At 40.8% G+C, this 26,993-nt stretch overlaps 1 protein-coding gene across 4 annotated transcripts in view; it reads right to left on the bottom strand.

The window, feature by feature from the left end:
* The window catches only part of CCDC88A (coiled-coil domain containing 88A), a 4,373,054-nt gene that overhangs the window by 1,648,126 nt on the left and 2,697,935 nt on the right, over positions 1–26,993 (bottom strand). For all 4 annotated transcript variants that reach the window (XM_044055294.1, XM_044055285.1, XM_044055303.1 and 1 more), the window contains exon 18: positions 7,603–7,776. In XM_044055294.1, coding sequence (XP_043911229.1) covers positions 7,603–7,776 — 174 coding nt within the window. The remainder of the gene's footprint in view (positions 1–7,602; positions 7,777–26,993) is intronic.

Genomic DNA, 26,993 nt, shown 5'->3' with positions numbered 1-26,993 from the left:
TGGCTGGGGTCCACCAGGCAGGACACCTGCCATTGGAAGATTGGGTCTTGGTTTTGTTTGGGATAGCATGATCCATGTATTCCTGAAGGTGTCCATAGAATGCGTTTATAAAGGATTCTGCAGTTTGAGCCGTAGTTTCCACTGGCCCGGGGGCCTTGAAGGATTCCACCTCGGTTTTGAGAAGTGTGAAGTTAGCGTTTGAGATGTTTTTCACTGTGGTTTTCTGGGCTGTGGGTGGGATCGGGATGTGGATATCCAGTGAGATTAATTTATGGTCCGATCTTACCAATGAGGGGAATACCTCTGGTATGGAGCACAGAGTCCCCATGTTGGTGATGACCAGGTCCAGTATGTTTTCCTCTCTTGTGGGGGTGGTGGCTAGTTGTTCCATAACATTTGAGTTTATAAATTCTAGGAACCTTTGGGCTAGGGTGTTGGGGCTTGAGTAATGCTCCCAGTCAATGTTTGAGTAGTTGAAGTCACCCAATATAATGGTGTCTGGAGAGACCTTCATATTCTCCAGTGTTCTTAGGAAGGCCGAGTGGGAATCCTGATTTTGAGAGGGTGGTCTGTAGCATGCTACAAACTGAAAGGCAGTTTTTCCCACTGTTAGTTGCACATGGATGGTCTCCAATGCTTCATGCAATGCCACAAACCTGGAGGTGTGGGCATCTTTGATGAATATGGATACTCCCCCTCCTTTTGTGGTTCGGTCCGAGTTTTGGGGCCGAAAAGCATGATATGAGGTATAACCTGGTAGTGCTGGGGTGCTCTCAGGAGCCTTGAACCAGGTTTCTGTCACTGCACGGATATCGATGTTCTCCATACTGAGGGGGGCTTCGAGTGTGTGCATCTTGAGGTTTAGACTTCTGGCGTTGAGCAGCATTACCCTTAGTTTCTTTTTCCTTGCAAAGTCGATACAGCCACAAAACCAAGTAAATCCAAAAATATCCACCAGCACAGGACCCAGAGACTGCCACAAATAACAGCAACTCTTCAGTTCTTCAAAGCAACAGTTTAATGGATAAAATGTACAACCAAGCGCTTTTGCCCGGTACTCTACCAGGCTTTCTCAAGGAAAAAATTGCGTTTATACATCGTCCCTTTAAATAGTAAAACTCCATATCAGCTGATCAACACGTAATTCATCAATTAATTAGTTAACATAACCTCGTACATTCCATATAAAATTCAAATAAAATTAGTACTTCCATGTGTTTCTTACTGTACACATGTGATAAAGTATATATGTATATGTGTAAAATGCAGACCGAATACATAAAAACCAAACAACATCCCTAACATTAAAAACTATAACCCAAAACTTTCCCTAGTAAACTTTTAAGGGATTTCCTCTTTTTCCTTGCGTTGTCTATGGCGGTGGGTTTGTCTTTTGAGCCTTGCCTAAAAAAGGCACTATGGAGGTGGCAAGAGCCTTTGCCAATATCTGAAAGCCCAGGGGTGACGGGTGCAAGCCATCCCTAGCGAAGCAACGTGGCTTGTCGAGCATGTCATCCCAGGCTGACAGACCCTGGATCCCCTTTGAATGACACCAAAACTTTAGCCAATTGTTAAAATTATTTTGTCTTTATACTGTGGCATCATTCTCGGTGAGGGTAATATGCTGCTCAAGGTCAGAATCATACCGGCCTGGGCCACATGCTCAGAGAGCTCCGCTATGTCTCTTTTCATGTAGTCCAGGGAGGTACGTCTCAGGTCAATCACACCAGCATGGACAATGATGGAGTCATATTTGTACTTGCTTTGGAGTGACCAGAGTGTTTGTGTTATGTGGCGGATCCTAGCGCCTGACAGGCAGCTCACCGTGACCTTCTCTTTGTTCAGCCTGGTGAGCGGGACGTCAGTGTGTCTGACAATAGAGTCACCTATTACAAGTGTATCAGGTGTGTTGTTTAGCCTTAAGGGCTGTGACTGTTTTGCACACTGACTTTGTGAGCTATGTGTTGTACGTGTTTTGTTTTGGGGTAGCTGTTGCTTGGATGTCTGCTTTGGAGGTCTCTGTTGCTTAGGCAGATTTTTATTTAGAGCCTCCGAGTATGTTTGAGTATGTTTTTGTGTGTTTGGTTTGCTGTTGTGTTAGGACTATGTGAGACTGGATTTGTGGTGTGTGAGGTTACCTTCTCCTCCTGACTGGTTACGCCAGTACTGAGTTGAGAGAGCTCAGCCTCCAGTTTGGCTATATGGATGCATCTCTCACATATATCTGAAGTTGTTGGGAGGAGGAGGAGAGGGTTGTCTGTGTACATGAGGCAGTTGTAACATTGCCTCAAGATTCCCAGATTCACCAGCTGGACTGGAGAGGAAACCAGCAACTGACCTTTGGACATCCTAGAATAGTATAGGGAACTCCTTTATAACTGAATCAAGAAAGACCAATAGGGGACAAGGTACTCAAAGGGAGTATATGAGGATGTAGTGCTTTTAGTTTATTAGTGCTAGCTTACAAAATTGCTTATATGAGCTAGTGTAGGGCTTTAGACTGAGAATAGGGTGTTTAATTTCAGAGATAGAGCAGTTCTAAGGGAAAAAGTGAAGAGTAGACTTTGTGGAGCTGGGAATGGTTTAAACCCGATTAACCGGTGCTGCCCGATGCTGCGCTATGTGCACAATCGCGCAAAACCACGCTAAAGTGGGTTTTTATACAGGGGACTTGAAAGAGCTAGAAATGAGCCCAAAACGGCCAATAGACTACAAGATTCTGTGCTGAGATCACTCCTTCAGGGACAGATAGGCTGCTCAAAGCTCCCCACTCCCACTGGTGAACAAAGAAGCTTCCTTCTATCCAAGTAAGGAAATGGGCAATACAGGAACTATACCAAAGTCCAGAATACAGCAATGCCTGTATTAGGGACTATTCTAGGTCAGGAAAGGCGGGAAACAAGGATATTTTTTTGTTTTTTTTCTTTTTTAAAGGACAAACAGCAGGAAATGCACAGTAATTGCTTAACACAGGCTAGCGCACTTGAGTGAGCAGCCTCAACAAATAAAATTCGACAAAAGACAAACTTTTAAGTGCAGGTAAAAACTATTTAACAAAACAAGCTTTTAAACAGGTAAAACAGCAGTTATAACTCGCTTTTCGGTGAGGAAAGACGGTCGCAAAGGTAACAGTAGCAAAATATACTTAAATCAGTTTAGCAGTCACTCTTTGCCTCTCTGCTGCTAGTACCACTCTGCAGGACCACAAGGAGCTTTTGCTGCGTTGGAACAAGCGAAAATCCGCACCAAAGCAGGTTTTTATACAGGGGACTTGAAAGAGCTAGAAATTAGCCCAAAACGGCCAATAGACTACAAGATTCTGTGCTGAGATCACTCCTCCAGGGACAGACAGGCTGCTCAAAGCTCCCCACTCCCACTGGTGAACAAAGAAGCTTCCTTCTATCCAAGTAAGGAAATGGGCAACACAGGAACTATACGGACAACACAGGAACTATACCAAAGTCCAGAATACAGCAATGCCTGTATTAGCGACTATTCTAGGTCAGGAAAGGCGGGAAACAAGGATATTTTTTTGTTTTTTTTCTTTTTTAAAGGAAACAAATAGTTGATCTCTTTTTCTAATCTCTTTTGTTCTGTGTATATAGAAATGTAATTGTCTATGAACATCCAGTAAGTACAACATATATTCCCCTTTATTTGCAAATTTTTGGAAAGAATATTGGCAAGTTAATGGATTGCTTGATGTTGGATTCTGACATGACCTTAGGAAGGAAGCACTGGTACATAATGCAACCCTATCCTTATGAAAAATCAAATATGGAGGCTTAGAAGATAAAGCTTGAAGTTCTGAAATTCTTCTAGCAGAAGTAATTACAACTAAAACAGTTTTCCAGGTCAAAAATTTAATATCTCATTTAGCTGCTGGTTCAAATAGAGAATGAATTAAAGCTTTCATTACCAAGTTTAAACCCCATGGTGGCAAGGGGTCTTTATAAAGGGGTCTTAGCAGAAGAGTACCTCTCAAAAAGGCCTTGCACAGTTTAGAGGAAGCCACTGAAGAATTCTGAGATTTCTGCAAGTTGGACTTCAATAGTTGATGAACCAGCACCTTCATTAAACAAATTCACTAAATATTCTAGAACAGACTGAATTGGAGTTGAGAAGGGGTCTATCTGATTTTGCTCTGCCCAATACAGTTTTTCCTAGAAGGTTTGTGGTAAGATAAATGTATGGAATGGACAGGAGAAGATAACACTGGTTGTCTGGCTATTAAAGAAATGGGAGAAACCACACCGTTAACTCGAGATTTGAGATATCTGGGTAAACCATGCCTGTTGGTCAAGACAGGAAATCCGGAACTGGATCCAGAATAGAAGGTGGAAGTAGTAAATGAGGCAAAGGAAGGGAAACCAAATCTGTTGAGGCCAGTAAGGTACAATGAGGATGACTTACCTCTTCAACCAGGCTGCTTTCTGAAGGAATTTGTGAATTAGGGGAGTCAGAAGATACACATACAGAAGACTGGGGAGCCAACTGAGAGGCAGAGCATCACTCCGCAATTCCACCAGTGGGGGGATCAGGGCAAAGAAGCTGCTGCACTTGTTTAGGGGAGATGCAAAGAGAACACAGCAAGACTGGCCCCACTGACTGAAAATCATTTCTGTCACTTTGCTATTGAGAAACCATTCATGAGGTAGTAAGATGGACCTTCTCAGTTTGTCTGCTATCATGCTGGATTTCCCCGGAATATGCATTGTTATTAGAAAGTGGTTGGAAGATATTCGCCATTGCCACACTCTGAGGGCTTCTCGACACAGGGGGTAAGATCTGGTTCCCCCTTGTTTCTCACTGTACTAAACTACTGACATGTTTGTCTGCCTGGACTGCAAATGTCCTGAGAGAGAGAGAGAGTGAGAGTCTTGGAATGCCTGCAACATCAAAGTCACCACTCGCATCTCCAGAATACTGACATGCAAAGTTGGCCTCTTTGAGAGACCAAGTGCTTTGGACTGTTTTCCCCAGGAAATGCCCCCCAGACCCAATCTGGGAAGTGTCAGTGGTCACTATGGCCTTGGGCTGAGGGAGGATGAAAGGAAGACCTTTTAACAGCTGTTGTGAATGCATCCACCAGCAAAAGTATTGTTTGTATACTGGAGTTATTGTCATCTTCACTAACATTGGTTGAGACAGCACTGACCACCGTGTTGCTAGCATCTATTGTAAATTTCTGATACAGAATCTTGTTAAAGGCATTACAATTTTCAAAGTTGACACTGATTCCAGGGCTTGCAGAATCAATCAGGCTGTAATTCTGGTACTGAAAAGTATTTACATCCTTATCATTTGCACTCCTAATAGTTGAAGAGAAGCTACCATAGATACTGTGTTGAACATTGCTCCTATTAATTCTAATGTCTGGGTTTGCTGTAAATGATAATTGTTGTAATTTATGGTTATTCTGAGATGTGAACAAGTCTGTAGTACCTGCTCTCATGCTTCTATCAATCAATGCCTGGTCGGGGAGCTGGAGCCACTCATCTAAATATGGAAACCTCCAGAAACCTTGCAGTCTGAAGTCGGCTCCTACCACCGCCATGCACTTGGTGGACACCCTGGGGGCTGTGGTGAGACCAAAGGAGCAGTGCTCTGAACTGACAATGACCGTCTCCCAGCCAGAAGCGCAAATACCTTTTGGATTGTCTCTACATTTTTTTGTGATAGTACGCATCCTGAAGCTTTACTGAGCATACCCAACTGTGCTTGTCCAGAAAGGGCAGAACAGACTGAACTGTGACCATCCAGAACTGTGTGTGTCGAACTGACTTGTTCAATACACCGAGATCCAAATCTGGTCTCCAGTCCCTTGTTTTCTTTGGCACTAAAAAGAATCTTGAGTAAGTTCTAGATACTATTTGGTCTGGTGGGACCTCTTGGATGACTTTTTATGGCAGTTTTTGGATATCTAGAGCTGCTGCTTTCCTCTGACTGGTTAGAACATTGGGAAATGTTCTTGACAATTGAGGAGGTAGGGAAAATGGAATTACATAATCTCTGAAAACAATTCTCTGTACCCAACTGCCTTTTGATATATCTAGCCAGGCTCTCTGGTGCAGAGATAATAGACTCCCTACTGCCTCCAGAGGCAGGCAACTGGGCCTCCATTCAGGAGCATTGAAAGGGTCTGTCTAGACCCCTGGTTTTGCAGGCTTCCTCTGTCACGGGCGCGTCACTTTCCATTATAGCTCCCCTCTCTGCCTCTGGGGGAACTATCTCCACATGTCATGGAAGGACCCTAGGACTTTCAGAACCAAATTTTTCAACCGCCCCATTGATTCCTGGAAAAGGTCCTTTGGAGGACTGAAAAATCCATGCCTCCTGCAAAGAGGGTCTTTCCATGGGGCCAAACAATCTACTGTGTGGAAATTAAATTTACCCACGAAAAGTGACTGATTGCAACAACTGACCACTGGGTACATTTATTGAAAAAGCAGCAGCAGGTATGATAAGGATTATATTCACAAATCACAAACAGTTTAAGTCAACTTCTGCAATGTTGATGAAAATACATTAAAATTCAAAAACTCAAACAAGACTATTACAATCCCGGGTGGGGTGGGGGAGTGATGATAGGACCATTTTTTTTCTTCCTCTGTTGCGGTCTCACTTTTGTGCTTAAATGCCTTTTGGTTGATATTCTGCAAGCAAGGTAACCAAACAACAAAAAGGACACAATTTGATTTCCCTATAGAGAATGTTTTCATACTTTATAACAAGTGTTAACTTTATTCTTCAGTGACAACTGTAATGAGCAGGGACACTGATTTTCAGTTTTTCAAAAAATGAAATTGTTTTCATGAGATGAAATCTGGGAATTAAACCCATAATTTTTAAATGTAATTTCTAGTCATTTTCATTATATCCTTCACTTGTATCAATACATACTGAAAATTAAAATGGATTTTATACAAAGAACACTCAATAATGCAAGCTAGCAACATTATAAATATTGCCTATGAGCAGAAATGCATGTTGTAGTTAATGGGTTATCTGTCTTACATTTCCAAATTGTGTGAAAATGCCACAATATTTCAATCAGAAAGTAAAAAAACTGATTTACTAGTATTTTTCCCCAGGAAAACAAAAAACAAAAAACAAAAATCAGTGTCCCTGGTTATGAGATTTGAAGCAGTCACTGGACCTAACAATAAAGCAGGTAGACGGCACCCTGATTTAAGGGAACACTAAGTACTGCACTTCAAAAATACAGAACCGTAGCATTAGTACTGGATTACATATGAAGTGTCTGCTGTGAAGACAGAATCCGCAGCTTCTGAACTTCCATCACAACTTGTTGAACCATTAAAAAGTTATTCACATATTAGAAGGCAAAAGTACAAACCTGCAAGTAAATGTATCAATTTAAGTTAGAAGAAGATTCAAAAATAGTTTTGGGGAAATTAGAAGAATGTGCATCAGAAACATAAAGCAATCCTTAAAAAGCTGTGAGAAAGTACACCTTTGATTGTCTATGATTAGCAGTTTGACTAATGGGTACAGAAATGTGTACCCTGGGTGGACAAAGCAAGATTTATTTGTCATCTGCATTTATAATTCAACATGGAAAAACTACCAGAAACTTACATTTCTCTCCACTTCAATTAACCTGTCCTTCACCTTCAGAAGTTCTCTTGTGGCCTCTTGGCTTTCCTTTTCCCATCTGACAACTTGGATTTCTTCTCCGAACTTTGGTGGAGTACTTTGAGCCATCTTTTCCTCCTCATGCCTTTGTTTGAGAGCTTCATAATTTTTTTTAACCTACAAAAATGTTGCAAAACTAAGTAAGTTACACAACACATACCACTGGTAAAAACTGAAAGATAATTACCATCTTTCTAAGTTTTATAAGGTTTACAAGTAGATAATGATAGCTGGACAATGTGGATAAGCTCCCCATAAGACTAACATGCACAATTTTATAGTAAACGAAAACACTTCCTTTACTAAAGCACATTTTGTTTTAAACTATCCTAGAAAAAAGCAAGGCATAAAGACTTCGAGTGAAAAGTCTGAAGGTTGCACAACAGCACATGTAAGAGTGTAACTTTTCTGCATTAAATTGTTCCTGACTGCTGCTGCAGCCAACACTCCCATGGCTTGATTATACTCTGACCACTTATCTTCATTTATTAAATTAAGTCAATGTGCCCAAACTCATACTGGTAAACTCAAAAGACAGGCACAGCAGATCAGCAAGAGATGCTTATTTTCACTGCACGAACAAACCTCACAGAACAGAAACAAAAACAATAACGCTGCTACAGTTCTCAGTGCATTTTCGTCGACATGCACTTCATCAGAAAAGCTAAACAGTGCTCAGTGTGCTAAATTTATAAGTCCGATGTTATTTGAATCCACCAATGGTGTCTTCTAACTATTTAAAATGTTAATACATTCAATTAACATCCTTGTTGAAATTGCAGATTTCTTAACAAAATCAAAGAAACAATATCACCATCTAGTGGTGAAACAAAAACTTTACAGGCAGGAATACATAGTAAAAATGTATATAAATAGTATATGCTCTAAAAAAACATTTTAATTAATACATAAAATATGTACCTGTGTGCAAAATGTTTGAAAAACATATAAAAATGTATATAAAGTACAACTGATATATGGGTGAGTGTTTATAACTTGGCTGATCTCAACTTTAATACAGGTTTTAGAGAGATCATTTCATTTAAACCTGGGTGACTGCTAGCCTCAAGCATTAATTGCCAAAATAACTCTTTGTATTCTAAAGAGGCCTCCCAAAGACCACCACTGGGATTGGGGGGTAATACCTCTATGACAAAGAAAAGGAATTTTGCAGATTTACATGTTAAAGTATGTTTAAACAAAGCATTGTTAGTGTTTTCCTTCCTTATGTCATATAGGTGCTCATACACCCTTTGTTTTAGCCTTCTCTCGGTTTTCGCTATATAAAAGGAATCACATGCCTCACAGGTCACCGTGTATACCAAACCACAAGTATTGCAATTTGCAAATCCTTTGGTGGTGATAATTTTGCCACTACTTTGCAAATATATTTTCTCATCTTCCTTGATGTTGACACAATAATGACAACTTCCTCATTTATGTGTGCCCAACTTGTTTGAGAGATGTGTGACCTGTTTTCTACCCTCAAGTATGCTCTTAATGTTACGTCCTTTTTTAAATACTATTTTTAAGGGGTCTTCAAAGTTCAGATTCAAACCTGAAAAACTGGCAAACCTGTTCCACTCGTCATTAATAATATTTTTAACTATGTTGGTTTCACCGTTGAAAGTAATAGTCAAAGCTGAATTGTAGTGTTTTATATCTACTGGAGAATTGTTTTTAGTGTTGGTGCTGCCAAAACTTTTTGTCGAATTCCCCAAGATAGGCAAAAACCTTGTGGTCCTTGCTGTTTTAACTTCTTTTATCAGTCTTTCTAACAAATCATCGGGGTAACCTCTTTCTCGAAACATACTTGCAATAAATTCACATTCTATCTGGAAATCTGTCTCATCTGAGGTCATCCTACTAACAAGGGATGGTGGACTGCAAAATCCCAAGTCTGAAGACCCAGCCTGAAAAGGAAGCAAGACTTTCTGCCCCTTGCTTTTTGATGCAAAGGGGCACAATGGTGGGTATGAGGTACCTGACATAATGGTTAAGATGTATACCTCACAGATACTGGGTATAGGGTTTGATTTTCACCTTTGAGGGAAAATTGTCTAGGCTTAATGTGGCCTGCGATGACAACACCTATGAACCTGTGTACCACATAATTGTGGTACTGTCTGTGAAGAGGATCTGGAAATTAAAGGGAGTGAAAGGAATGAAGGTCTAGAACCAGGGCTCTCGTATCCTCGATGGTGAGACGGTCTGTTAGTTGTTGAAGGGACACAGACTCTGGACCTTGAGGCTCTTGGAAGAAGCTCACAAACCTTGGTCGGAAGCATTTATGTACAGCACCTGGGTGGGAAGAAGAACCTGAAAAGACAAGCCCTGGATTCAGGGAGATCTGATGAATCCACCAGTGGAGTTCGAGCCTGAGACAAGGCAAGAGAGGCACTAGACGGCAGTGCTGAAGCCAAACAGTCTTTAGATACTACTGAAACTTTCTCATATGGAGCTTGGCCAAGATAACCATGGGAATAGTGGATGCCATGTACCCCAAAATTTGCAAAAATTCACTGGCAAGAAGGAATGGAGAAGGAGAAAAGAGACTGAAAATAAACTGTCAAAGCTAGAACCTTGGAAGGCGACAGGCAAGCCAACATAGGTACTGTCTGAATCCTACAACCCAGAAAGACCTCATCCTGGAAAGGGCCAGCACAGACTTTTTGAGGTTTAAGGTGAACCTCACACTATGAAGATGACCCACAGTGAAGTGAAAATACCAAAGCAGGAGCTACTGGGAAGGGACCTGAATCAAAAGGTTGTCTATATTTAGGAAAATATGAATTCCCAGAAGTCTGCAGAAGGCTACCAGTGGGTCCAGATATTTAGATCCTTGGAGCCACAGAAAGACCAAAAGGCAAAGCACAGAACAGATAATGAGAGTAAAAAGCATAGAAATGTAAACATTTTCTGGAGAGTGACTGAATAGGAATATGGATGTAAGCATCCTTCAAATTTAGGGACACCAGAAAAGCTTAAAGAAGGAAAAGAGGAAACAGTGTCTGTAGAGATATAACATGCTGAAGGAAGGAACCTTTAAAAGGGTGCTGAGAAAGAGAAAGATCCAGATTGTGTTTCCAAGACCCTTCCTTCCTGGGATCCAGAAACATCCTGGAATAATATTCTGTGTGTGCCCTGCTGAGAAAGGGGAAAGTACAGTTGTGTACACTTACCATAAATATTGATGTTCGAGTGTAATCACTGTTGCAGTCATCACATTTGGGTTATCTGCTTGCAGTAGCCCTCAGTCGCCCTGATTATCAAAGTCTTGGGTCCTGCGTCGGTTGCTGTCTCATTTTCAGTGACGTCAGGTAGTCAGGGGTATAAAGCATGCAGCCAATGCCATTACATCAGTTTTTCTTGCCCCAGATGTCAGGTGCCCCCCTAATGGGAAGCAATTTTATATATATATATATATATATATATATATATATATATATACACACACACAGACACACACACAGACACACATATATACAAGGTTACACCTCCAATAAAAAAGCAAATACACCAAAAACTTTTAAGCATAGTAAAGGAGAGCAAAGGTATAGCCAAAACAAGTCAGGGGGCTGGAGGGAGGGTAACCAGGACTGCAACAGTGAATACACTCAAGACATCTACATTTAAGGTAAGTGTACACAAAGTACAGTTGTATACACTTACCATAAATGTAGATGTTAGAGTGTATTCACTGTTGCAGTCATTACATTTGGGTTATCTGCTTACAGGTAGCCTTCAGTCGGCCTGATTAACCAAGTTTTGTGTCCTGCATCAGCTGCTGTCCCTTCTTCCATGACGTCAGAGGTATAAAACATACAGAAGATGCCATTACATCAGTTTTTCTTGCTCCAGATGTCAGGTGCCCCCCGAATGGTAAGAAATTAAATATAAAAGTACAAAAATGCAAATACACCAAAAAGGATTTTAATCATAGTAAAGGAAAGTAGAGGTATAGCCAAAAGAAGTTAGGGGGCTGGAGGGAGGGTAACCAGGATTGCAACAGTGAATACACTCGAACATCTATATTTATAGAAAGTGCACACAACTGTACTATGTTCTTCGTGTTTCACTGTTGCAGTCATTACATTTGGGTATATTCCCAAAGCTAGGGTTGGGAGGAGGAATTTATATAGCATTAGGGCCAGCTATAAGGCCCTGCAAGACTGCAGTGGCAAAGCCAGCTCTGGATTTAGAGAAAATTGGCAAATGATAATGCTTGGTGAAAGTATGCACAGAACTCCAGGTAGCAGCTTCTAGGATGTCCCTGGTAGAGACGCCTCTGAGAAAGGCTGTAGAGGTAGATGCAGCCCTGGTGGAGTGAGGTCTGATCCCCTGGAGATAGGTTTTCCATGGTGCTTACAGCAGAAATGAAGCAATGGCTTATCCGTTTAGAAATGGTTTGCTTTAAAATAGCCTTCCCCTCTGCCCCTGCAGCAAATGCCACCAGCAGTTGTTCAGATTTCCTTTGAAGTTTAGTCCTATCCAAGTAAGATCTAAGTTGTCTGTGCACATCTAAGGAATGCAGTATCCATTCCCCTTTATTCTGTGGATTGGGAAAGAAGGTTGGTAAATGAATGGACTGATTAAGAGCCACACTGAATACCACCTTGAGCATGAAGGATGGATTGGTTCTGAGGGACACCCTGTCCGCAAGAAAGATGATGAAAGGCTCCACTGCCATAAGGGCCTGTAATTCAGATACCCTTCTAGCTGAAGTGATTGCTAAAAGGAAAGCTGTTTTCCAAGAAAGAAATTTTAAGTCTGCAGTAGCAGCTGGCTTGAAAGGAGGTAGAGTGAGTTTCTCCAAGACAAAGTTAAGGTCCCAGGCTGGGTTTGGAGCTCTCCTGGGTGTCTCAAATTTTTGGACCCTCTGAGGAACTGCTTAAGCAGTGGATGACAGAAGAGGGGAGGTTCTGTGTTATAATGAGCTGAAATGGCTGAGGTGTGGATTTTAATGAAGGAAAAAGACAGGCCCTTGTGAAGCATCTCAGTTAAGTATTGTAAAATCTGAGGTAAATTGGGCGCTGCTGTGCTCATCTCTTGAGAATGGTTCCAGGCACAGAATCTTTTCCATTTTTCAGCATAAGATTTTCTAGTACTAGGCCTCCTTGCCTCTAAAATGATATCCATCACAGGTTTGCTAAAGAATGGTAAAGGAGAGATTAAGTAATTAGCCAGGCAGCAAGGTTCAGTGTTAGAAGCTGAGTGTGCAAAATCTGGTTCTCCAGGGAAGGCGTCTGAAGCAGGTGCCATGGAGATAACCATGAACCACTGCGCAGGAGGGGGTACCAGTGTTGGCGCGGCCAGTCTGGAGCAATCAAAATCATCCTTGGTTTGTCCTGTTTGATTTTTAGTAGTCCTTTGGAGAGCAGAGGCAGAGGGGGGAAGGCATAGATTGATAGGTTTTTCCAGATGAAGGACAGAGCATCCACTTTCCAGGCTTGTTTGTGGGGAGTCCTTGTGCAAAATTTGTCCAATTGGTAGTTCTGGGGAGAGGCAAACAGGTCTATAATTTTGGGCTCCCCCATTTGCTTGCCAACATGTTGAAAATACTTGGTTCCAGTTTCCACTCATGTGGGTCCATGAGGTTTCTGCTTAGCGTATCCAGGGCTGGTGTAAGTATTTTGAGGACCCCCAGAAAACGTCAAGTTGGGGGCCCCTTGGGCACTTTCAGTCTAAGTATCACCCTGTCACTGCCACCACTTCTAGCCATCTTTTTAGTTCATGCTGCAGACTTTTAGGAGTAGTACACACAGGCTGACCTGTAGCTACAATGATCTTATTACAACAGGCATATATATAGCACACTGTGTTGGCCCATCTCACAAAGGGACATTTTACAGTTACTGGCATTTAGGTGCAACAAGGATACATTACAACAACTCTATGTACAGGGGAGAACTAATGTGCAATGGAACCCTAGGCCCTGCTTACTGTTTCAGCCCCCGCCAAAAAAACAAAAAAAAACAAAAAACACACACCCTCCAGAGTTTCCCCCATGTTGGGCTTCCCACTTATGCACAATACTTGTTTTTCTTCCATTTCTCACATTTTACCTTTTTTCTTCAGCTTTTTCAAGTCGCCATAACTTTATATATGCTCTAAAGTGCTTTTTAAGTTTATTGTTTTTACCCAATGATGGCTTGAACAGAAATGATGATTAAGGAAAGAAATTCAGTGTTGCTGTTCAGCTTTAGTTTTCCTTCCGTCTTTTCAATATACTTTCTTGACCAAGACAGCACAGTAATAACCATTTAGGAAATAACTCAATTAAGCCAGTGCCCCCAGAAGCTAGAGCATTTCCAAACCTTTTAATCCAAAAGTGGCCTAAACAAAAATCGTGAGTAAGAAAAAAGAATTTCAGTCTTATTTTTTTCTTTCAATGAAGACAAGTTGTATCCAAATTCAACAAGAAACCAGCAACTCAGGAACAAAAATGATGGATGGAATATGAAGAACTGCTCGTACGACAAGGATGTAGTCACAATTTATTTAGAAATAACACAACACAACTCCTGGTTTAGCGCTTTCGACTGTACCACAGTCTTCATCAGAACAATAAAATGCAACAACCATTTGATATATATACTCATCCCTTAATTGTATAACGATGTGATTGATGTAAAAGTCCGCCAAAAAAGTTAAAGAGACATTGCAAATATTCACATATTCTATAAACTGTTCTCATACCTTTATAACTTAATAAAACAACTAAATATTCTGCACTAACACATATATATAAATATATAAATGAGAATATATGTATAGACGGTTATAAATATATAAATATGTATAAATTTAAAATCTCTAAAATTATTGCTGTATATGTAAATAATAAATGTATGTGTATTAAAAATACTTAAAGGATAATGCTAACAAGGCCAAATACCCAAACTAGGTGTGTGCAAGTAATGTATATATAAAGCACATGTAAAAATGCATACTGTATAAACACATTCCAGTGCAATCTACTACTGTGCTAACTACATATATACAAATATACTCAGTTGAGATGATAACAACTATATACTATTCTAAAGCTAAAAAAGCTAAAAATTATGTTTCTAATAACAATGTGGAGGCGGATGTTAACGACCCGAGTAAGGTAGTTGAGAAAGCTAATGTACAAAGACCTAAAATTACATTGTATGAAGGTTTTAAAGTATTTAATTACACTGCAACTGAGATAGATATTTCTTGTGCCAAACTGTTAAGTAAAGGTATGAAGTTCATACCTATGACAAGATGGAATTTAATAGACAATATTAAGTAGGTTAAAAAGTATTGTAGGAAGCTGAATCTGGCTTTGCAATTTGATAAAAATAAGGATCCTAATACAAGGGGTAAGGGCGTAGCAGGAACGGATCTCATCAAAAAAAGCACTTGTATACCCATTTCTAACCCACATGTATACAATTTTGAGCAATTGGTGTGCAATGATATATATTGGACATATAACAAGATGAAAACCTATGGGAACTCCACACCAGACAATTTAATTTTAATGGAAAGAAAAAGTTTACTTGATATTTTGAATAATAGAGAAATCAGGGTAATGAAACCCGATAAAGGAGGTGGAGCCGTGATATTTTATACTGATGAATATTATCAAGAGATACACAATATTTTATATAATTCAGGAAATTATGAGAATATTTCATTGAACCAAATTAATATTGGTCACAAGCGCATAGACCTTATAATAGAAGAGTATCTTATTGATAATAGGATATCCAATGATACATATTCTTATGTGAAAGTAGACCATCCGGTGTTGTCCAAGATGGTCGGTATTCCCAAAGTACATAAATCAATTGAACATCCACCTTTTCGACCCACTGTGTCAGGTTCTAGGTCCAAAACTTTCAATATAGGGAAATTGATCGATAGATGGCTTAAGAAAGTTTATGACAACATCCCCCATATAATAAAGGACTCTTGGAGATTTCTGGGTGAAATAACTAACGATAAATGGAGTCCGAATTTGATTTATTTGACAGTGGATGTCATTGATCTTTTTTCTAGCATTCCGAAGGTGGAGGGCTTAGAATACTTCGAAAGAAGTTTAAAAAAGTACACTGATTTATCATGGGAGAAAGTTTGTTTAATTTGCGATATGATGTCATTAGTGTTGGACTATAATTACATCTCATTTCAAGGGGAGTTCTTTAGACAGACTAAGGGAGTGGCTATGGGAGCAGCCTGTGCTCCCATTTTCGCGAATTTGGTGATGGCGGATTGGGAATCCGAACATGTGTTTAAGAGTGAATTTTTTCAAGACATTGTATTATATGTCAGATATTTGGATGACATCTTTATACTGTGGAAAGCATCAGTGGATAGACTACATGAATTTATGCTCTATTTAAACAACACAGTAGACTTTTTAAAATTCACTTATGACCACAGTTTTAAAGAAATTTCATATTTGGATGTACTTTTGAGTCATGACACACGAGGTTTTACATCCAGAATTTATAGGAAACCTACATTTTCGAACGACTATGTCCATTACAGTAGTAACCACCCCTCATATGTATTTAAAAATGTGATTAAAGGGCAATGCATACGTGCAGCGAGAATGTCATCCAATACACAGATTTTGGATACGGAACTAAACGTCATCAGGGAAATGTTCATTAGTAGAGCTTACCCTGAAAAGATGGTTATGGATGTCATTAGATATGTACATAATGAATGGGGAATTAAGTACAAACCCTTATTAGGATGTTACAAATTGGATAAACAGGTAGGTTTGGATAGTGATACATCAGGTAGGGTTTGTATACTTACATACACTCCTAGTACATATATTATAAAGGAAATTTTAGAAAGATATTGGAAGACATTAACTGTTATGGATATGGAACAAATATTAGGATCAAAACCAAGATGTGTATATAAGACAGCCCCTAATATGAAAAAGTTATTAGAAAGAGCCAGTTATAATACACAAGCAAATGATATATTTAAGGGCACATCCAAATGTGGAAATTGTAAACAATGTAAACACATCAACCTGAATAAGGTAATTAAGTTAGATGACATCTGTCATACTATTATTAAATGTAGGAAAGGAAATTGTAATACGAAGCAGGTGGTCTATATAGCTGTATGTATAAAATGTAATGCACATTATATAGGCAAGACAGAAAGGCAGCTGAAAAAGCGTATTTATGAACACCTTTATAAAATAGGTAAATGTGATACAAAAAATGCATTATATAGACACATATTAGAGAAGGGTGATGACCACAGCTTTTTATTTTCTATTATTGACCAGGTGATTGACACACCTTTTGGGGGAGATTGGAAAATGAGATTGGCACAATTTGAGAGCAAATGGCAAATTTTAACAGATTCTACGAGACCGCCTGGTCTTAATGATTTTATCAATATCAAACCTTTTTTAGCTTTAGAATAGTATATAGTTGTTATTATCTCAACTGAGTATATTTGTATATATGTAGTTAGCACAGTATTAGATTGCACTGGAATGTGTTTATACAATATGCATTTTTACATGTGCTTTGTATATACATTACTTGCACACACCTAGTTTGGGTATTTGGCCTTGTTAGCATTATCCTTTAAGTATTTTTAATACACATACATTTATTATTTACATATACAGCAATAATTTTAGAGATTTTAAATGTATACATATTTATATATTTATAACCGTCTATACATATATTCTCATTTATATATTTATATATATGTGTTAGTGTAGAATATTTAGTTGTTTTATTAAGTTATAAAGGTATGAGAACAGTTTATAGAATATGTGAATATTTGCAATGTCTCTAACTTTTTTGGCGGACTTTTACATCAATCACATCATTATACAATTAAGGGATGAGTATATATATATCAAATGGTTGTTGCATTTTATTGTTCTGATGAAGACTGTGGTAAAGTTGTATCCAAGGCTTAAAATTCAAAGCTGACAAAAATAGTAGCTTAAAATAAATTAACAAGTCAATTGTGAGGATACACAGATCAGGTACGGGAATACTGCCTGCCTCCCTAATCCTCCCAAAAAGACAGTCACTGCCTATGCAATCCTCTGGTGTTAGATTGGGATGAAAGCAGAGATTCAAATTGCCACAGTCATATATTTCAAGTGACTTCTGAAATACATATACATAACATGCCTACTTACTCTTCGATCCTAAACCCAAAGGCAACCAGCTGTATATGTGCCTGATGTTTGATTGTGAGGAAAGTGAAAATAAATAATGACTGGAATAATGTATTCTACTTTGCTGCTACCAGGCAGTACACTGCCCCTACAGGAGCTAAAGTAACTTTTTTTGTATACCTCTGAGGTCTGTTAGAAAAGTTAAGGAAATGATAACTACACAATCCCCAGCACCCTCATAACCTACGGTAAATTTCTGTACACAAGCATCTGAGCAGGGATGTTTTAAAATGTCTGTGGTTGAGGGCAGAGGCTATTATCAATTTTATCCTAACATGGTCATATCATATAACTCCATCCAGGCTAAAGAGTGCAATCAGAAAATTAAAGCATTTTTTCCTCATTTTTCCTCAACCAAAAACAGTTTTTTGGGAGTCCCCACAGTCAAGGATGATTAAGGGAGCCTCCTGTATCCATTTATACAGTTTAGGGAGTGGGAGCCACCAGATTCCTAGAAGATCTAAGTGTCTGCATGGTCTGTGATATATTTTATGCTTTACATTTGAAATATAATCACTTGTTAGTTACATTTTTATTGATACCCTGAAGAATAATGTATGTGTTCCGGCATTATTGGATATGCGCATTGATAAAAATCTGTGATATGTTTTACACACACACACACACACACACACACACACACACACACACACACACACACACACACACACACACACACCACAGCAATGCTAATTTTGTACTTATTTCAGCAAGTATACAACACTAGTACTGCTACACAAGATCAGTCACTGCATTTAGCAGTCATCAAACAGCAACAGGGATAAGACACTTTTATTTACCTCAGTAAGGAGTAAATTAATACCTATCACTATCCCTGATTTCACAGATATTCCTGATTTTGTCTCATAATTTTGCTCTGTAACAATAAATCCAGTCATCAGATTTTTATACTTGTTGTCTAAAAATGCATGTTGATGCAAAATGTGTTATTACAGTAACTTTTTAAATGAATTAGAGTAATATATAAAATGTTCCTCATTTTGAGACTTTATTATGGTATTATTTTTATCACTGAACAGAATTTTTCAGCAAAGATGTTGAGAGTTACAGTATCCGTTGTTCTGCCAGTATGTATAAAAACCTTGAAAGAGAAAACATTGCTGAAGATTATAAGTATCAGCTCTTCTTAAACTCCACAGTTTGCACTGAGATCGATCACCCTGGGCTGCTGATCTCTCTAGTGCTTACTTTGCTTATGTTCATTACAGCTTTTTCCTAACAGGGTCATATCACAGTCCTGTTCAGGTTAAAGAGTGTAATCAAAACTTAAAACATTTCTTCTCCTCATTTTTCCCCAACCAACAGCAGTTTTTGTTGGGCCCCCACACAGTCACTGATGATTAAGGGGCCCCCCTCCAGCCACAGTTATTGTAGGTACCTAAAACTGGCTATGTTGTTAATTTTAGTGAAGAGGATGTCCACCATCAGGGCTTAACCTAGGCCGGGGCATTATGTCATTGGTAAAATATTTAATGAAACTGTTACTTGACAAAATACTGTTACTATAACTAAAGATGTTTGAATTTTGAAGGAGATAAATATGAGTTATTATTATTTACCTGTTTTATTAAGTATACAAGATTGCTGTACTAGCTTTTGTTGGTTTGACAGACATGTTACAAAATATTAAGATAACTTGCTGTGGTTGGGGGCCCCCCAGGATCAGGGGGCCCCCAGCGACGCAGGGTTCGCTGGTGCCTAAAACTGGCTATGAGTGTGTCTGCCAGTGTATTTAATTTTCCTGGCAGGAATTGAGCTTGTATGTGCACTTGGTAGCTCAAGGCTGTGTTCCACAATGCCATGGCTAGTCTGCAGAGGGGCTAAGAATGTGTACCCCCCTGCTTGTTTATGTACCACATAACAGTGGTGTTGTCCGTCTTTACCATTAGTTGTCTTGGAAGAATGTGGTCCTTGAAGGCTGTCAGAGCATTCTGTACAGCTAACATTTCTTCTTGATTGATATGCAAGTGCATTTGACTTGGGTACCATTTGCCCTGAATGCACTTGCCTGTCAGGTGAGCCCCCCATGCATAGTCTGATGCATCTGTTGTTAGGGTTTTGGCGGCAGGAGGTGGTGTGAAAGGTAGTCCCTTGTTTTGGTGGCAGGCCTCTGCCCACCAAAGGAACTCTGGGCGTAGGCAAGGTATGATGGGAATCATTATTTCTAGGTCCTGAGAATGTTGACACCATAGACTTTTTAGATACCACTGTAGTTTCCTCATATGCAGTCTTGCATATGGAATTAGAAGGATGCAGGAGGCCATGAACCCCAAGGCTTGCAGTATTTGTTTTGCAGATAGCAGGGTTTCTGTGGCCGCTTGTCTGAAGTAGGTTGTCAAATGAATTTGTTTCTCTGGTGTAAAGTAAGCCACCTGGGAAGTTGTATTCAAGCTTGCTCCCAGGAATATAATTTGTTGACAGAGTACCAGGTGTGATTTCTTTTCATTTATGGTGTACCCCAGACAAGGTACAACCCTTTGTACAAAGGCCAGATGATTCAAAAGTATGTCCTGGCTTTCTGCCTGAATTAGACAATCGTCCAGGTATGGGTAAACTTGAATATTTCTTTGCCTGCAAAATGCACTAACTGCAGCTAGGCTCTTTGTGAATACCCTGGGCGCAGTAGATAAGCCAAAAGGCAGTGCAGAGAACTGATAGTGCGTGTAGCCTGCTTTGAAGTGTAGGTATCTTCTGCAAGATGCCCTGATTGGGATGAGCAGGTATGCTTCTTTTAAATCTAGTTTTGCCAACCAGACATCTTTGCCTAGCATAGGAAGTAACTGGTGAAGAGTCAGCATTTTGAATTTTGGAATCTCCAAAAAGGTGTTTAAAGTAGACAGGTCCAGGACAGGATGCCATGAATTGTCTTTTCTGGGTACCAGGAAAAGTCTTGAGTAGTAACCTTGTCCCTTTTCCTCTTCTGGTATCAGCTGAATAGCCCCCATGCTTGAGAGAGAAAGTACTTGTTTTTGGGCCTCTGCCCACTGATTTGGGGGTAGGTCCGGCAACCCGCTTGGTGTTGGCAACGTGTGGAAGTGAAATCTGTATCCCTGGGACACTATATTTAAAACCCATTTGTCCTGGGTAATGAGTTCTCAATTCTTTGCATGAAGAGCAATCTTTTCCCCCCAAAGGGGCAGTCAGTTGATAAGTGCTTGGAAATTTTAAAAGGAAGTCACTGAGACAGTTTCTCATAGGGGGGGGGAGTCTTATTATTCCCAGATTTGGAAGTGGAAGCCCCCCCACTGCTTAGCTCTGTGTGTCCCATGTGAGTGAAACTTGGGGTTTTTGCTGTGCCTGGGTTTGGCTTGAGAAGACCTGAAAGGGGCTGGAAAGGACCAGTTCTTAGACGGCCAGTGCCTACTAAATCTAGGAGGCTGAACTTGTAAAAAATCTTTAACAGTTTGCATAGATTTAGCTTGATCTTCCATCTTTTTAAGAACTTCCTCAGCCTTGTTGCCAAACAGGCGGTCCTGATTTAAAGGAGCATCCAACAATTTAGCTTTAACATGAAAAGGCAAAGATTGCTCCTTAAGTCAAGCATGCCTTCTGAGCACAGACCCAGTAAAAGCAGCCCTGCAAGAGGCCTCTAATGAATCAAAACCACCTTGCAAAGTATGTTTTCCAACTTGTTCAGCAGAATGCATTAAATCCTGTAATTCTTTATTTTCTACACAGTCAGGAATCAACATCATTTTCTGTTTAAACAGTCCAATAACATTTTGCTGATACTTTAACATATGAAACTGGCAGTTTAAAGCCCTAAGAGCCAAGGTTGCAGAAGTATAAACCTTCTTACCCTATCTATCCAGCGCCCTGGAGTCTCTATCAGAAGGGATAGGATTTTTAGCAGTAGAAGCTTTAATGCCCTTGGGCCCCTGTGAAATAGTCCCTGGATCTGCAATAGGATTTTTGAAAAGGAACTTGTGGGACTCAGGGACCCTGTAGTATCTGTCAGGTTTTCTAGGAGCAGGAGGCAGGGAATCACGGGCCAAACTAGATTCCAAAAAAGCATCATCAACAATGTCTAGTACAGGAGGAATAGCTAAAGGCCTATGCAGAGGTAGGAGAAGGAAATCCCTAAGCCTCTTTTTTGAATCAGAAAAATCCTGGCTTTCCCAATGAAAATGCTCCCTCAGTGTATGTAAGGTTTCCCCAAAAGAAAAATCCTCAGGAGGGGAAACAGAGAGAATGGAGTCCTCTGCACCAGAATCTTTATAAGTAGATAAGGGCAAATACAAATCATCAGAAGAATCAGAAAAACAGAACCCTGACCAGAAGATTCATAATCAACTTCAGTCTTAGGCCTCTTAGAAGGGGGAGGGGGGTGGCTACCCCTGATTAGAGTTATTAAATCTTCAGCCATTCTTATCATTTGTTTTTTTAGGCATACAGGCCTGAGCATGTGGCCTGGGCGTCTGTTTTTTAGGCATGGATTGAGATTTAGGCCTAAGTAAAGGAGGAGGCGGTTTAATATGCAAGTCCGTAGGCCTGAATACACCCTCAGAAGCCGGTGCCTGCAAAGCGGCTCCAGACCCATCCAAGGTAGAGACATCCACAGTTTCCATAGTTGAAGCATCTTGCGGCATACCGGACTCCGAATGGGTCTCAGTAGAGGCCTGCAAATCAGAAGCAGAGGGTATCAGGGGCTGCAAAAGCACCTCACTGAGTACCGGCAAACTGGCGACTGGTTTAGGAGAAGCATTGTCGGCAGTTTTGGACCTCGGTGGCCTGTCTCTGTCTTTATCTTTGCGTTTTTTCGGAATCCCGGTAATCGGATGGCCAACCGACGACATTTCTGGATAATTACACCGAGAACCAAAATATTTATAGAGGCAAAAATATACCGACGACGGATAGTGCACTGATTAAATAAAACACAAAACCGACAGCAAGGTACATCGTAGTCAGGGCCTAGGTAAGGAATACAGAACGAATGAAAATCTTTATGAGGTATTTGCTTTCCACAAGTAATGCAATTATTAACTTTTACTGACATCGGTAAGGAGCAAGAAAAAGTTTCCCCAATGGGGTATTTAGCTTTAGTTGAAAATTTCGGTTCTGAAACTCGAAAACGAAAATTTCAGGAGTCGGCTGACCGGCACTTGCAAACTGCTTCTGCTTCGGCCACTGCACGGCAAGAAAGACTGGTGTAATGGCGTCGGCTGCATGTTTTATACCCCCGACGACCTGACGTCATGGAAAATGAAACAGCAACTGACGCAGGACCCAAGACTTTGAAAATCAGGCCGACTGAGGGCTACTGCAAGAAGATAACTCAAATGTGATGACTGCAACAGTGAAACATGAAGAACATCAGGCTTCATGGTCCCCTGTGTCAAACAATCCTGAAGGACTGAAGCAGAATGAGGGAATCGACAAATAAGGCTGGGAAATGCCTGGGATGGGACCTGCAGACCATAAAATAACCTCTCTGGATAATAGAAAGAACCCAAGAGTCTGAGGTAATCTGTTGCAAATTAGAAAAGACAGAGTCAACCTGATGAACTGCAAAATCTAGCCAAGGGGTAGAAGAGGTTGAATGTCAAATATAAACAGATTTGTCAGGAAATTAAGGCTTTTGACCCTTTGAACCCTGGGAAGACTTGTTAAGAAAAGCTCTCTTGGAGGCACACTTGCTACAAGAAGGCTGTCAACATACAAAGGAAGGCTTATAGGGATAATTACATTGACACCTAGGAACAGGAGAAAAAAATGTTTGTTTCAGATCCTTCATAACTTTACCCTTATCTTGTGGGGCTTAAAAAAGTTCAGCACCCGTCCAAGGGGGAATCATAGGATCATTGGATTTTACTAGGCTATTGGCCCTGAGGCCCTCATAAGCCTAGCCAAGGGTTTAGCCCATATACAGACAAATCAGCACCTGATGCCCCTTGTCCACCAGGGACACAGGTGGAATCCCAGGGATGTATTTTTTTTTTTTATTTCCCATCCAGTTCTCCAGGTTGCACTTAAAAAGGGATAAAGAGGTACTCAGCTTGACATGGAGAGGGAGTCCATTCCACAGATGGGGGAGCCTCTGGGACACAACCCTGTCCCGCCGAGTCCTATTGATGTCACAGACCAGGTTGAGGCCGTGTGTGTGGGTTACTCGAGTGGAGCTTGACTTGTGGATATGCAGCAGTCCCATCAAGGCGGGGTCCAAGATCTCCTTGTATGCCAGACAGAGGTCACCTGCAAGGAGTCTGCATGAAACAGAGTAGAGGGATAGGGCTTTTAGCCTGTCTGTGCATAGAAGATTTTTGAGGCCCTGGATTCTTCCTGTGAGGAACCTCTGTGGTCTGTCCAGCTGCTGCATGTGCTTTGCAAAGTAGATGCCGAATGGGGCACTGTACTCAATAATGGGCCTTATAAGGGAAGAATACAGGGATGTTATGACCTCCTTTGTCCCTGGATGAGATACCCTTACTTATGAGGTGGGCCACGTAGAAAGCTTTCCGTACAATGGAAGCAACATTGTGGTCAAATGTGAGGTTGCTATCAATCTGGGTGCCCAAATCCCTCACGACTTGACTACATGATTCGGATGTTATTAATGTGATAATTTGTGGGGATATCACTTTCTCCAAAGGCGATGACTATGCATTTTTTTTTGTGTTCAGCTTGAGGCCATGTTTCTTGCACCAGTCATTTGTTTGGGTGAGACCCGCTTGGAGGATGTCCATGTCACTAGGAGACTTGATGACAGCACCCAGGCTTGCAGTGATCTGCAAACCTGGTCAGCCACAGCCCACTGGTTTTGGCCTGCACCTCAGAAAAGTACATCCCAAACAACAGAGACCCCAAAATCAAACTCTGGAGTACGCCACTTGATATGGGTCTACAGCTGAAGGTGGCTTCCCTTATTTTGACTAGGTGGGTTCTATCAGTGAGCCAAGTTAGCTACCCATCTGGTAACATACGAATTGATGCCTAGTTGAAACAGTTTATCTATTATGCCAGAGTGGGGAATAGTGTCAAAGGCATTGGCCAGGTCAAGGTAGGCAGTGTGCGCTGTTTTCCCTTGTCTACGGCTTTGGTAACTGTCTCAAAGAAGTCGACCAAATTTAACAGACACTACCTCCCCTTGACAAAGCTAAACTGTGCGGGATCAAGAGTTTGGAGGTTGCCAATTTCCTTGTTAATGAGGTCCATGATAATCCGTTCTATGGCCTTGCAGATCAGGCTAGTTACGCTGAAGGGTCTCTAACTTCCTGGATCACTGGACACTCCACCTTTGTGTAAAGGGACGACAGTGGCTGGCCTCCACTCAGCTGGGACAAAGCCAGTACTCAGGCTTTGGTTGAACAGGCCGCCTAATGGTGCTGCAAGTTCCTGCCTGAGTTCATGTAGGATGCAGCCTGGGATGTTATCGGGTCCTGTGGAGGCTGTATGTTTTTGCTTTTGAGAGAGCAGTGATGATCTGATCCCTAGATATAAGGGGAAGGGGGCTGTTACTGGGAATGTCCTGATTTACTGATGAGGGGGACAGAGGGGAGAAATTTTCACTGAATCCGTCAGCCAGTAAGTTTACTATATCTACTGCATTTGTATATGTGGTGTCCTTGACCACCAGTTCTGAACAGATCTGGGTGATCCCTTTGAGATTAAGGACATATGTGAAGAAGGCCTTATAACTGTCTCTAGTAGATGTGGCCAACTTGGACTCAAAGTTTGCTTTAGAGGATTTCACTAGTGCTCTTATTTGCTTGCTTAGGCTAAGGAGAGACTGCTTCCAATTGGGCACCTGCGCCTTCTTGGTACTGGACAGCAACTTTTTTCTTTTATTATAGAGTTTATTTACTGCAGATGTCCAACAGACAGGTTTACTCTTCCTTGCGGAGGATGATTTAGTCCTGTTAGGTATTCCTGATTCCATGCATCTATATAAATGTTCGTATAGTAATTTGGTATAGTTCTGGATACTGGTAATAGTTCCTAGAGAGGGGGAGGGTGCTGTGATACTGTTTATACCATACCGCAGGAGGCTGTAATCAGCTCTGGAGAAGTTTTTTTGGTATGACCCTAGCTAGAGGGGGGTTGGGGGACATGGTGACTTTGAACGTGACCGCTTTATGGTTGGATCTTAAAAGAGAGGATGATATTGTAGGGATGCTGCAGTGGTTACTCATGTTGGTTAATACCAAGTCCAAGATATCACCTCTTGTGGGGGTATCAACTAGCTGTTCCACAGCATTTGCACTGACAAAAATCGAGGAATCTCTGGGCATTTGTGTTCTGGCATGAGTAGTTCTTCCAGGCTATGTCTGGGTAGTTAAAGTCACTCAGGATCAGGGTAAAGGGTTGAATCTTGACAGATTTGAAGAGTTCTAGATAGGCAGTTTGGGCATCTTGAGTCAGATTTGGGGGGCTGGTAACTAGCTATGATTTGTATAGGAGTCTTGTCAATGGTTAACTGCACCTGGAGTGTCTCCTGTGAATCATACTGTTCGACCAGCCTGGAGGTGTGCATATCTTTAATATATGTTGAAACTCCACCTCCTTTGGCTTTACTACCCACAGTTTGGGGTCTGAATGTAGGATAGGATGAGTAACTAGGTATGGCTGGGGTGCTCTCCACAGCTTTGAACGAAGTTTGTGACTGCGCAGATGTCAGCATTTTCCAGGGTTAAGAATGCTTGTAATGAGTGCAGTTTCATGACTGCTAGCGTTTAGCAGCATGACCTTTAATTTGTGTTTTATTGAAATTTTTATGTTAGTAGTTTTAACCTCATCACTTTTTCTAAAAAAGACACTATGGGGGAGGCAAGTGCCTTTGCCAGAAGCCCGAAGCCCAAGTGAGACAGATACAGGCCATATCTGGCAAAGGATTGTGGTCTGTTGATCATATCTTCCCAGGCTGTCACATACCGGATCCCCCTGGAAAGACACCAGAAACTAAGCCAATTGTTAAAGTCAATCATTATCTGTTTGGAATGAGGTATCATTCTGGGTGATGGCAGAATGCTGCTTAAGGCTAGGGACATACCTGCTTGGGACACATTTGGCGAGTTCAATCATGTCTCACTTCATATAGTCCAGGGAGGTACGTCTCAAGTCATTCACACAAACATGGACTATGACAGAGTCACAACAGTAC

This window comes from Protopterus annectens, chromosome 1.part2 (genome assembly GCF_019279795.1).
Source record: "Protopterus annectens isolate FY-2018-M chromosome 1.part2, PAN1.0, whole genome shotgun sequence".
In the NCBI taxonomy this organism is placed as follows: domain Eukaryota; kingdom Metazoa; phylum Chordata; order Ceratodontiformes; family Protopteridae; genus Protopterus; species Protopterus annectens.
Note: the sequence above shows the minus strand (reverse complement) of the source record. Positions and strands in the feature narration are given on the sequence as shown.